Source organism: Saccopteryx bilineata, chromosome 2, assembly GCF_036850765.1.
Source record: "Saccopteryx bilineata isolate mSacBil1 chromosome 2, mSacBil1_pri_phased_curated, whole genome shotgun sequence".
Classification (NCBI taxonomy): domain Eukaryota; kingdom Metazoa; phylum Chordata; class Mammalia; order Chiroptera; family Emballonuridae; genus Saccopteryx; species Saccopteryx bilineata.
This window is the reverse complement of record NC_089491.1, coordinates 371,029,406-371,042,733: the sequence shown is the minus strand read 5'-3', so window position 1 is coordinate 371,042,733 and position 13,328 is coordinate 371,029,406. Positions and strand designations below refer to the sequence as shown.

Sequence of the window (13,328 nt, the reverse complement as noted above, 5' to 3'; positions counted from 1 at the left end):
TAAGGACCTTGGGCAGCTTCAGTCAGTCATATTGGCACAGCAGCTTCCGTATTCTTCCTCTATCAGAGGCCACGTCTTGATGTGGTCACAGCAGTGCAGGCAGGGCTGGGGAAGGCGTGGTGAATGGATCTTGGTTGAAGGAGAAAGGAGGTGGGAACAGAGTGAAGTTAGTTCAGGGTATTCTGGCTCTTGGATTTTGCAATTATGCACCAGCAGTTCAGTTGAAAGCAGCCCTCACTCCATCTTGGGTGAGAGTTCTTTTCCAATCATCAAGAATTGGTTCTAGTGGGTTCATTGCCAAGGGGAAGCCTCCGCTGACTCTCCAGGCTGGCATCCTGGAGTTAACACACCGTTTAGTCATAGCCTGTTCACTGGATTGTGCCCATGAATCCCTGGAGATAAAGGTTCCTTTCTGCAGCCTCGGGCCTAGCCGAGAGCCCAACACGTAATAGGTATTGCTGAAAGACCAAATAGAAATGTGCACGGAGCATGGAAGATGCAAACATAGGGTCCCATAGCGGAAAGAGAAGGAATAGTTTTAAGCAGAAAGGCAAGGTGATTTTCTATGATGAGAGGAGTGCCAAGTCTTACTGACACTGCATGCCTTCCCCCAAAAACAGGTTCTCAGGAAGGAAATTCGAGATCTGCAAGGGGCACAGGAACATAGCCACATCTTCCTTTTGCTTTATATTTTCTGATCAAGCTTAACCATCTTATCCTGCCCAAACTCTGTGCCATCCTGGACTCCTTCAGCTCCTCCCTTCCCCTAATTCACCACCTCAGCACAGAGCTCAAAACCCTACCCCTTAGCCTGACCAGGCGGTGGCGCAGTGAATAGAGCGTCGGACTGGGATGCGGAGGACCCAGGTTCGAGACCCCGAGGTCACCAGCTTGAGCGCGGGCTCATCTGGTTTGAGCAAAAAGCTCGCCAACTTGGACCCAAGGTCGCTGGCTCGAGCAAGGGGTTACTCGGTCTGCTGAAGGCTGGCGGTCAAGGCACATATGAGAAAGCAATCAATGAACAACTAAGGTGTTGCAACGAGAAACTGATGATTGATACTTCTCATCTCTCTCTGTTCCTGTCTGTCCCTATCTATCCCTCTGACTCTCTGTCCCTGTAAAAAAAAAAAAAAAAAAAAAAATCCTACCCTTTATTAGGTTAGAAGCTCTTTGTACTGTAGCCCAAGACTTCTTCACTGCTGATTTCCGAGTGCCAGGATCTGTATGTAGTGCATCTATTAGAATACTTAACTCAGTCTTTTTTTTATATAATTTTTTAACATTTCATGTGCTTTTATTTATTTATTTTTAATTATTTTTATTTATTTATTTATTCATTTTAGAGAAGATAGAGAGATATAGAGAAAGAGAGAGAAGCGGGGAGGAGCAGGAAGCATCAACTCCCATATGTGCCTTGACCAGGCAAGCCCAGGGTTCTGAACCAGCGACCTCAGCATTCCAGATCAACGCTTGATCCACTGCGCCACCACAGGTCAGTCTTATACTTACCTCCCACCTTCCCATTGTCAACCGTGGTATTGTAATTACTTGGCATATACTATGTAGCCCCAAATTAACTCACATTTCACTGAAGATTTTAATAAGTGCTTATTCTGTTCAAGGGTCTTTAAAAAAGTTAGTCCAGAGGGAGTTAAAACATGAAAATGTAACTGCAGCAAATAGTAAAGGACGCCTTGAAAAGGGTAGATATTATGTCTAGCTGAAATCATTTATATCATGTACTTCTCGTAACAGCCCTATTAAATAGGTACCATTGTGCCCATCTCATAAATGCCAAAACTGGCAGTTTTTAGGTAAACTGACTAAGTTTACATAGTCAATGGGTGGATTTAGACAAGTTTGTGCTTAATGTTACTAACCATTACACTATGTTGCCTTTTCTCAGAGAATGAAGGGGTTTTACACACTCTGTTTAAGCAAAGAAAGGCAGAAGAACACCAAGGTCAATTACAGGGAAGGGCAAGTGGTCGACTCAGGATAGAGTGGACTGGTGCATGTAGAATGGAAGGCTGAGGTCAAATAACGGGAGGTCCTTGGATGCCTTATATGGAATGTGAACTTTAATCTTTAATGTCAGAGAATAAGAGATACATTGATTTATTGTGCTTTAAGTTGGACAATTACACTGGCTGCCTGTGGCTAGAAGGAACTGGAAAAGGCAGGACTTAGTGGGAAGATCAGATGGAGAGCAACTGCAATCTTCTTGGTTAAAGGTGATGAGGCCTAAAACAGGATACTGGTGGCAGAAGAGAGGCAGCAATGATCCCAGAATCAGTAACTGGGTGTGGTGGACAGGTGTCAAGTAATTTGAAGCTTTGGTGCCTTGTTGGCTGGTAGGACAGTGGTACCAGCAACTAAAATTAGGAACAGGTGGCCCTGGCCAGATAAGCTCCATTGTGAGCGTCGACCTGAAGCAGAGGTTGCTGGTTCGATCCTTGGTCAGGGTACATATAGGAACAGATCTCTGTCTCTATCTCCTTCCTCCTCCCTCCCTGGCAATAAATCAATAAATTAAAAGAGAAAAAAAAAAACCCTTCCTTTAAAAATTTTTAAAATTGGGAACAGATGGAACATGAGATTTGGGAAGAGGAGTTCGGTATTCCATAAGGATTGTCTCTGTGCCTTCCTTTGGGGTCAGAGCTGGGTTAATCTCCCTCTGACAGTAGGCAGAGGGGTGCTGCTGCTGCTCCCACTTTTCCATCTGACCCGCCGCCCGAGTGCTAAAATCCCTCCATGGATTCAAAGTTCTGTTAAGGCTTAAGTCAACAATTATTAGATTTCTACCATGTGCCTGGCACTGAGCTGGGTGATGTGTACATAAAGAAAAATCTTTCATCATCTTTGGTTTCCTTTCTATATCTTTTTTTTCTTGATAGAGACAGAGACAGACACAGACAGAAAGGGAGAGAGATGAGAAGCATCAATCCTTTGTTGTGGCACCTTAGTTGTTCATTGGTTGCTTTCTCATATGTGCCTCGACAGAGGGGAAGAGGGCTACAGCAAAGCAAGTGACCCCTTGCTCAAGTCAGCAACCGTGGGGTTCAAGCCAGAGACCTTTGGGCTCAAGCCAGCGACCCTGCACTCAAGCTGGTGAGCCCGGGTTCTAGCTGGATAAGACTGCGCTCAAGCCGGCGACCTTGGGGTTTCGAACCTGGGTTCTCTGCGTCCCAGTCTGATGCTTTAGCCACTGAGTCAGTGCCTGGTCAGGCCATAATATCTTTCTTGAACATATATAATCAACATGTTGACTATGTGTTCACCTCCGTAAAACACTCTAAAGAAAAAAAAGGAAGAATAAGAATCCATCCCTGTTCTCTTGGAACTTCTAATTTTATTGGGAAGCAGTGAATACAAATGAACTGCACTCAGATTCTGAAAAGCCAGTAAGCTTATCTGGGACAGGGAATTACATCCTAGAGTCAGGGAAGTCAGCCAGTAAATGCAAAAATTCAGACATGAATTGATAAGGGGGAGGTGATGGTGTCTCTGGCAAATAATGGAAATGCTTGACAAGGCCTGGATAAGTCATGGAGGGTGTGGGAGTATGTCTATGCTGCAAGCCCAGGCAGCTAAGACAGGCATTGCACACACCTTCACAAAGCACACTAAGGGCCAGTCTGCTGGTTTAATTGGCACCTTGCCTGCTCAGAAACTTTTTTTTAAAGATTTATTTTTTGAAAGGATAGAAAGGCAGGGTGTGAAGCGGGAAGTATCAGTTCATAGTAGTTGCTTCTCCTAAGTGCCTTGACCAGGCAAGCCAAGGATTTTGTGGCCTCAGCATTTCAGGTTGACATTTTCTCCACTGTGCTACCACAGGTCAGGCAAATTACTTTTCATTTTTTTTTTTTTTTTTTTTTTTTTACAAAGGCAGAGATAGACAGGGACAGACAGACAGGAATGGAGAGAGATGAGAAGCATCAATCATCAGTTTCTCGTTGCGCATTGCGACTTCTTAGTTGTTCATTGATTGCTTTCTCACATGTGCCTTGACCGTGGGCCTTCAGCAGACCGAGTAACCCCCTGCTGGAGCCAGCGACCATGGGTCCAAGCTGGTGAGCTCTTTGCTCAAGCCAGATGAGTCGGTGCTCAAGCTGGCGACCTCGGGGTCTCGAACCTGGGTCCTTCCGCATCCCAGTCTGACGCTCTATCCACTGCGCCACCACCTGGTCAGGCCTCATTTTTTTTTTTCTGAAGCTGGAAACGGGGAGAGACAGTCAAACAGACTCCCGCATGCGCCTGACTGGGATCCACCCGGCACGCCCACCAGGGGCGACGCTCTGCCCACCAGGGGGCGATGCTCTGCCCCTCCGGGGAGTCGCTCTGCCGCGACCAGAGCCACTCTAGCGCCTGGGGCAGAGGCCAAGGAGCCATCCCCAGCGCCCAGGCCATCTTTGCTCCAATGGAGCCTTGGCTGCAGGAGGGGAAGAGAGAGACAGAGAGGAAGGGGGGGGGGGTGGAGAAGCAAATGGGCGCTTCTCCTATGTGCCCTGGCCGGGAATCGAACCCGGGTCCCCCGCACGCCAGGCTGACGCTCTACAGCTGAGCCAACCAGCCAGGGCTACTTTTCATTTTTTAACATCCTTTCTTTCTGGGTAGGAATTTTGCTATTTTAGGAAAATAGCAGATCTGAGCATCCAACCAAGGTTCAAGCTGAACAGCTTCTTTTTAGGCACGGTAAGAACACCGCTGTTACACATAGGAAAGAAACAGACATTGTATTACTCCTTCCTGAAAGGCTGAGGAAGAGTCAGGGAGGTCAGCCAGTAAATGTAAATATTCAGACATGAACTGATAAGGGGGAGGTGAAGGTGTCTCTGGCAAGAACGGAAATGCTTGACAAGGCATCACTACAAATCTAGTTAACTTTGACGCTAAACTTTACCTTTTGTGATTTAAAAATAAATTAAAAAATATTTTATTTATTGATTTTACGGGGGGGGGAGGATGAGAATTATCAAATCATAGTTGCCTCACTGTAGTTGTTCATTGATTGCTTGTTATGTGCCTTGACCAGGAAATTTCAGGGTTTCGAATGGTGACCTCAGTATTCCAGGTCAACACTCTATCCACTGTGTCACCACAGGTCAGGCTGTGATTTTTTTGATACAGTAGATAGAGGCCTTTTATCAGCTCAGTATCAAGAATGTTTCCTTTTACTAGGTAGCTCTCAAGCATTGTACTGGTATTAAAAGATTGAGAATAGTTCAGGACTGGTTCTGGTATACAGAACTACATCTGGAGGGCAAAGGCCAGGCAGACGACTCTTGTCATCCCATTGCTCTGAAGTTCATCCAAAATCCTAAAATCAAATGCAGAAATTTCAAACCTATTTATTTAATGAGCACCTGCATGCCATACATTCTACTACACATAGATTACATATCTAAAATGAAGGAAGACATAGAAAATCCTATGGGAGTGGAAAGGAAGTGTACATCCCAAGGTACCTAAGACTGAGAAACTTTTCTGTATTTCCTCCTACACCATCATCTTTCCCCTCTACTTGGGCAGCCTGAGTTCTGAGCACAATTCCAATCATCAAAAACAACGGCTTCAGGCCTGGACCATTTGCCTCAGTGGGAGAGTGCTGGCTTGGCATGTAGATGTCTTGGGTTGGATTCCTGGTCAGGTCAGGCCACAAGAAGTGACCATCTGTTTCTCTACCTCTCCCTCTCTTCCCCTCCTGCAGCCATCACTCAACTGGTTTGAGCGCACTGACCGCAGGCGCTGAGGATGGCTTCATGGAGCCTCCACCTTAGGTGCTAAAACTAAGCTTGGTTGCTGAGCAATGCAGCAACAGCCCCAGATGGGTATAGCATCACCACCAGAGGAGGGTTCCTGGCTGGATCCCAGTTGGGGTGCATGCGGGAGTCTATCTCTCCTCCTCTCACTTAAAAAAGAAAAATAAATTAAAAAATAAACAAAACAACTAGTTCATGCCTGGCCTGTGGTGGTGCAGTGGATATCATGTCGACTTGGAATGCTGAGTTTGCCAGTTTAAAACGTTGGGCCTGCCTGGTCAAGGCACATATGACAAGCAACCAATGCATAACTAAAGTGAAGCCACTATGAGTTGATCCTTCTGACTACCCCCCCCCCATAAAATTAGTAAAATCTTAAAAAAAGAAAAAAATGTGTTCACAAGAGTCTATTTCTTGATCGCTTCAAACAAATGTTATTTATAACCCACAATTCCATCCCTTTCCAACCTGAATGGATGGAGGAACAATCACAACAGACTCTGCTAAGTTTCCACAAATCATTGGTTTATTAGAAAGTTCCTTTCCCTAATTTTACAGCATATATATATATATATAGATATATAGATATATCTATCATATGTGATAAATTTAAATACAATCTGTTCTGTTACACTTGTAAGGAAGGATAGGCTATTTTCTCCTTTTTCTTTAAGTTTTAAAATCACTATTCTAGAAGTTAAAGAAAACTGCCCCTAGGAAGGTAAAGGCAGCCAGAGTATGGCTCAAACTACAACTAATGGGAAGCAGCACAAAAATGTTAATACTGTATTGTTTAAATTACTTACATGGGCCGAAAGCAGAGAAAAATGAGTCCCTTCACTTCAAAGACATGATTTCATTTTTCCAGTGCTAGTCATCAAAATGTGATGCTTCTGAATCACACAGGAGCACTGAACAGGTAGGAAACTCAGTCAGAGCCTTGTTTGTCTAGCATTTGCTTCTCCTAAGTTCAAAACCTTTTCATTTTGGTAATTTGAAAAGAAAGGCAGAACACGGAGCCTTGGCCCAGGTAACTAGGATTTGTTTTTCTTATCAGGTGACCACCCAACCAATTCTAGCCACATGCCAAACAGGGAACTGCTAACTATATCACACCAAAGATGAGACCAGCAGCATAAACACCTTTGGGTCAGTGTGTTAATTAAGTCGGAGCCTGAGTGAAAGGCAAGAGGAAGAGGAATTGAGATGGTACTTCCTCTCATAGGTGTCATGGTGTCCCAGAAGAGAAAAAAGGAACCTTTACTACTTAAATTAAGCTGAGGCAAAGGCGTAAAGACTATGAAGCAAAAGAATTTGCAGTATCTAGAAACGTGCTTACCTCCCCCCAAAAGGGGAAGAAAACTGTCTCAACTCTATCATTTCCCAGTCTACTTCAACTTGTTTCTAGCCAACCCAAAAGGCACATAAAAAAAAAAAGTCAGAGGAGCCTAAGTACTAAGAAGGCAAATGGACTGCCTGAAACAAGGCACCCAGGAAATTCCCAATCGCTCTGGATCTGTCTTCAAATAACGCTTTTCAACATCTTCCTTCTCTGTGGGGCCCATCTGTTTCTCTGTAAAAATCAGCAAAGCATAGGAAGGAGACTGTCATAAGTGAGTATCCGTCTGACACTCCCAGCTGAGCTGATTGATGCCCATTAGTTCAAAAAACCTGGTGCTGGATTAATGCAAATGACTGAACACTTTGTCCCAGCAAAAATGTTAAATAATGTTCCCTTTTTTTGTCTTAACATTTTTATAGTTCATAACTTCAAAAAATACATGAGCTTGATAAAATATACATGCTTAGTCATTTTTGCATCTAGCAGAAAACAAATACTTTATTTTTTGTTTCCATTTCATAACCTTTAGTTTCTTAATTCAACTAGGGCAAACATATTTACACAAAGCCACCAGAACAAGGATCACTTAAAGAGCTGGATGTAAAAAATATTATTGCAGTATACTACAAATACGGAACCTTTTTTATGAGCTACAAAAAGCAGCATTTACGTTTATAGAGTTCAGTGCAATTTTTTTACATTAGAAAATCCTATAAATTAAGAAGGAAACATCAACATGACAGAAGAAAATACACCCTTCAGACATACGAGTTCCTCTCTGGGGAAGCACACGAGCAACTCTGTTCCACATAACTTGTAATCATGATAGGATCTTCTTTTCTGGGATATGCTGATGTCTCTTCTGGGATGAGGGACACGAGGACAACAGTGCCAAATGTGTGGCTATGTGGGAAGTGGACTGAAAACAGCTCGAGTGGCATCTGATTCTAGGTCAGATTCCCTTTCCACCTCACCCGAGAATACAGTCACCAAGGGAAGGTCCAAGACACTGGGAAGGCAGGACAAGATGGACAAACTGCCAGCCAGAGAGGAGGAAAATGTTTTAAAATTTATAGAAGAGCAGAGGTTAAAAAGTAGAGGGAAGAAGGGAGTATCTAAACTTGACCATGTGGAGATGTTGCTGCAGAGGGGTGGGTAGCACTTACTGGTGTTCCCTAGCTTAGAAACACGAGGGGGAAGGACAGAAGGAAAGGGGGGAAATCCCTGATAGTGAACCCAAAGCAAATCTCAAATCTAACACCACCCCTGCAAGCCAAAACTCGATTCTTTGGCTATCAGACACTGCCCGTACCAGCTTCTACTTGCTGGTATTAATGGCTCAACACCCCCAAGGGAAGACTATGTGTCCACCATCCCTGGCCCTACCTGGACCCTCATACCCCAACTCATGTACCATGGCTGGGGGGATGCTGCAGGTCCTGACCTGAGAAGATGGGGTGAAGCAGTGGGTGAAGGTGGAGGGCAGTGGCCGCTGCTGCAGCAGGCCGTGGGGCAAGCAGGGTAGGGTAAAGGGCAGCATGTGGAACAGGGTGGAAGGTGAAGGGTCCGGGATGGATGGCTGAGGCAGGAATGATGTGGATGGGATGGCTAGCGAGAAAGGTGGCAGGATGGCCAGGGATGATTGAGTGAGTAAGGTGGGACAAGGAAATGGGGGTCAAGTGGGGCTGGGGAATATGATGTACTTGAGCAAGTGGCTGGGGGTGAGGGTGTGGGTGAATGCCAATAGCGGCAGCAGCTGCTGCGGCATGATGTTGTAGGATGGCATGCTGAACAGTTGTGATGGAGGTGGCAGAGGCTGTGGCCGGCTGCTGAATGTGGATGGGCTGCAGGGCTGGAGTGGCTGGGGCCAGGGCAGCAGAGGCTGGAAAGGCCTTTACTTGCTTGGCCAGAAGCTGCTGCTGGATGTGTTGCTGTGCGGCCTGTTGGAGCTTGCTGTACTTCTCCATCTCCTCGGGGGTGAAGGTGATGGGCTGGCTCTCCAGGGGGGCCAGGGAAGCATCCTCGGCCCCATCAGCTGACTCAATACTAGGCTCCCCACTGGGAGGTGCATAACTGGGGAAGTGCTCAAGTTCTGGCACTATAGGCAACAAACTAGATTCCACAGGGCCTGGCTGACTGCCACTATCTAAGGATTCTAGGGTGTCCCCATCACTGGGGTCAGGGAGGTAGTTATGGGAGATGGCTGGGTCCCCAGGATAGCAATCAGAGTGCACTGGGGTGCCTAGTGGAGCCACAGGGTGATCAGCAGTAGCTTCTTCAGACTTTGGCTCTTCTGGAGGTGGGTCTGATAAAGGGCCAGCTGTTTCCTCTGAGGGGTACTGATGTCCAAATGGGGTATCACTATTCCCTGGAGGTGCTTCTTCTGTCTCTGACTGTTCTTGCTCATCTCCCCTTTCTAAGCCAGACTCTTCACATTTCTTGGTGTTGGGCTTTCGGGTAGCTGGAAGCTTCCCTATCAGTGGAAGGACAGGCTTATTGCCAAGAGAAGGGGGGAGCTTGGGCCCAAAGTAACCTTGTGGGGGGTCCTTGAGCTTGAGCCCAGCTTTATTAGGGGTGGCCAGCACCTCCTCACTCACACTGGGTTTCCTCTCTACTTTCCTCGACTGGATCTTCTCCAGTAGCAGTTTGGCAGTGACAAAGTTCTTATCTTCAGGGCTGCAGTCACCCTCTGACCCCCTTCCTGTGCCAACGTTGCTATTCTGAGAGGGTGGGCCTGTCCCTTTACCGTCATCTCTGCCATCTTCCTTCTTCTCAGGACCTTCTCCCCGGCCTGCTCGAAAATAATGAGGAGACTGGGAGCGGTAGATTTTAGAGCGAATGAAGTCTCGACGGCCAGAACGCCTCTCCTCAGGGCTCTCGTGACCCCACGATCCCTTCCTGGAGCCTGATCTCTGGGAAGGGCTTCTGGTGCTGCGGCTGCGGTCCCGGCTATAGCTCCGGCTCCGATGCCAGCTGTGGGCTGTGGTACTACGGCTTCTCCGTTTGCTCCGACTGCGGCTACAACTACTGCTGCGGCTGCGGCCCCGGGATCTTGAGCGCTCTCTGGTATGACTCCGAGACCGGCTTCGGGACTGGCTGCAACTAAGGCTATAGTCATCATCAGAAGATGAATACTTGTGCCGTTTGGACCGGTGCTTAGAACTGGTATAGTCTGAGTCAGAGTCATGGGAGCGCTTTGAGTGCCTTCGTGATCGGTCACTATAGTCACTATAACTGTCATCAGAGTAACTGCGCTGTCTACTATAGCAGCTCTGGTCTGAAGAAGCATCTGAGCTACTTGAATAAGAACGTCGGGAAGAACGGTGTGAGGAGTGGCGCCGGCCAGACCGTGAGCGGCTATGGGAATGCTCACTGCCTGAGTCTTCCTCCTCCTCCTCCTCCTCACTGTACTGGGATGGAGACTTCTGGTGCAGCCGGCGTGATGAAACATCATCACTATCCTCATCACCACTACTGGGTTGACTCCGATGGCTAGACCGGCTGCTCTGTTTGGTGCTAGCTCTTCGCTGGCAGGATGAAGTTGGAGGTTCACCTTTGTGTTTCCTCCCACCATGATCCTGGGAGCTGCCACCACCTCCACCTTCATCCTTCTTGCCACTATTCCCTTCTTCACTTGGGAGGGATCTTCGTTGAGAGTCATCTTGCGCTCGCCGCCGTCTTCTTGGTGGTGCAGGGCTACCACTCCCAGGGGGTTCTGGTTTGGGCCCCCGTTCAGAATCCGCCGGGGCTGACTTATTCTTCTTCCGTTTTCGTTTTTTGCGCTTCTTAGATTTCTCGCCAGACTCAACCTTGGAGCTTTTCTCTTCTGGGTCAGCCTTGTGTTTCCGTTTGTGTTTGCTGGATTTTTTGTGTTTCTTTTTCTTTTTGTGTCGATGGGACTTCCCAGATCGTTCTTTCTTGCTAGGAAGGTTTCTCCCTGTGTCTTCCGTTTCTGATTCATGGCTGCCGCCAGGCTCCTGCTTACTGAGGCTGCGACAGGCAGATCCGGAAGCAGGTGCATCCATCCTGTCTCCTGAGGACTGTTCTATGTTTTCTCCACCTTCCTTGCTTTTATTTGGCTCACTAGGATCAAGGCCTTGGACGTGGTCCTTTGAGGAGCCTCCTATGTCCTTTGGTTTTCCTGTCCCTTTAGCTCTGGCATCTTTATTCCTTGAAAGTTTAAAGTCAAAGTATAAAGGGTTACAACTGTATGAAATGGAGGGTTCTGCCTTGGTGAAAACCAATAGCTCTGATGGCCATTGGAGGGCAGTGCTTTCATCTTTGCTTAAAACTGGAAAGAAGGGACCAGTAGGATGTTTGGGTCCCTCATGGCTTTCTTTCCCTGCTGGGGTGGTCTGAGAGGTTTCCTTAGAAGGGTTAGACTCACACATTTGGATCTCTGAAGCCTGACTCTGACTCTCTAAATTCTGCTCAGTTATATCCCCCCCTGAGGCCTTCTTTGTTTCAGCCTTGCTTCCAGGTTCTGAGGGCTCAGCTATACTGGTTTCTGCCTGCTGCTCGGATATATCACTAACTGTCTTTTCTGCTCCTTGGTTTGCTGCCACCCTGATGAAACCTTTAGGCTTGGGAGAATTGCTTTTTTTGCTCTCTAGGGCATTTTTTTGGTGTGTACTATTATCGGCTTCCATTTGTTCACTGGCTCTCATAAAAAGTAGAAAGGGAAAACTGGGTTTTACTTTGCAGTGTGCTGGTGGGATGTAGTGGTAATACTCTGGCTCTGTAGCTCCAGTTCCTTCTTCTCGCTTCATTCTTTTTAACTTAGATAATGTTGAGGCAAGGGACCCTCCATCCTGAGGGTCTTCGTCCTCTTTTTTACCATCGAGATTACTACTACCATCAGATTCTCCTACCTTCTGCAGTCCTTGGTCAGAACCCTTCTCATCAGCTTTTGTTCCATCTTCAGGGGTCCCTTCCTCTGCGTGGTCCTTGAAAACTGATGCTATTGATTCAAGTTTGACAGGAGCCTTCTTGGCAAAAGAAAACGACACTCCCAATTTTTGCAACGGTGTACCCAGATTATTCTTAATACCAAAGCTAACAGCTTGGGGGACTAACCCAGAAGCCTGTGCCAGTCCAGTGGTATTACTGGTTTGTACTGCAGTGAAAGGTCCTCCTTTATCTGTGCCGAGTTCAGATGCTAGTCCACACGTGGCTGTGGCACTTACGCCACTATTTGTAGCCGATTCATCTTTATCATCATCTCCACCTTCTTCATCTACAGCCACCGTGGTCGGTCTGAACATAGGACCACTTCCAGGTGCACTACACAATGGTTTAGAAAAAAGAAAAAATAGGTTTAGCAGTATATTTCATACTTTTTATAAAATACTTTATGTTTTATCATTCTTTACAGGTACGTCTGAAAGACAAGGAGTAGTAATTATTCCCTAGCTTTGTGCTAATACAGGACACTGCCCTAGTGAGGTTAGGTAAAGTCTCACATTGTTAATCTATCAAGCCACATTTTCAAAATCAGACAGTTATTGCTATTTCTTCCTAAGGTGTCTAAAATTAAAATACTTTTTATCACTACCATCTGCTACAGCCTACCCATCCTGTACCCATGTTCATTTCTTATTGTATTATTTTACCTATCAGTATGCTATTAAATGTATGGCTGAATATCTACTCACAAAGGTTCTATTTAGCTTTAAAAAACCCAACAACCCTAATTTCCTCTGCTTTCAAATTTCATTTTTAAATATGTACATATTCTCTGAGTTAAAGTCAGAAACCTCCACTGTGCTACTCTATGGCAACCTGTGACTAGTATGTCTGTTTTAGAAAATAGGGCCTGTGCCTTTCTCCTGGGCAAGCCACCCAAGCATTTGCTTTGGTTTTATGATTCTGTATTTTTTTTTTTTTTGTATTTTTCTGAAGCTGGAAACGGGAGGCAGTCTGACAGACTCCCGCATGCGCCCAACCGTGATCCACCTGGCACGCCCACCAGGGGGCGATGCTCTGCCCATCCAGGACGTCGCTCTGCTGCGACCAGAGACACTCTAGCGCCCAGGGCAGAGGCCATGGAGCCATCCCCAGCGCCCAGGCCATCCCTCGCTCCAATGGAGCCTCGGCTGTGGGAGGAGAAGAGAGAGACAGAGAGGAAGGAGAGGGGGAGGGGTAGAGAAGCAGATGGGCACCTCTCCTGTGTGCCCTGGCTGGGAATCGAACCCGGGACTTCTGCACGCCAGGCTGACGCTCTA

General features: G+C 46.6%; 1 protein-coding gene across 4 annotated transcripts in view; it reads right to left on the bottom strand.

The window, feature by feature from the left end:
• Nucleotides 1-6,266: 6,266 nt before the first annotated feature.
• Nucleotides 6,267-13,328, bottom strand: part of GPATCH8 (G-patch domain containing 8) — a 91,947-nt gene continuing 84,885 nt past the window's right edge. For all 4 annotated transcript variants that reach the window (XM_066263445.1, XM_066263446.1, XM_066263447.1 and 1 more), the window contains one exon: nucleotides 6,267-12,387. In XM_066263445.1, coding sequence (XP_066119542.1) covers nucleotides 8,511-12,387 — 3,877 coding nt within the window. In that variant the 3' untranslated portion in view covers nucleotides 6,267-8,510. The remainder of the gene's footprint in view (nucleotides 12,388-13,328) is intronic.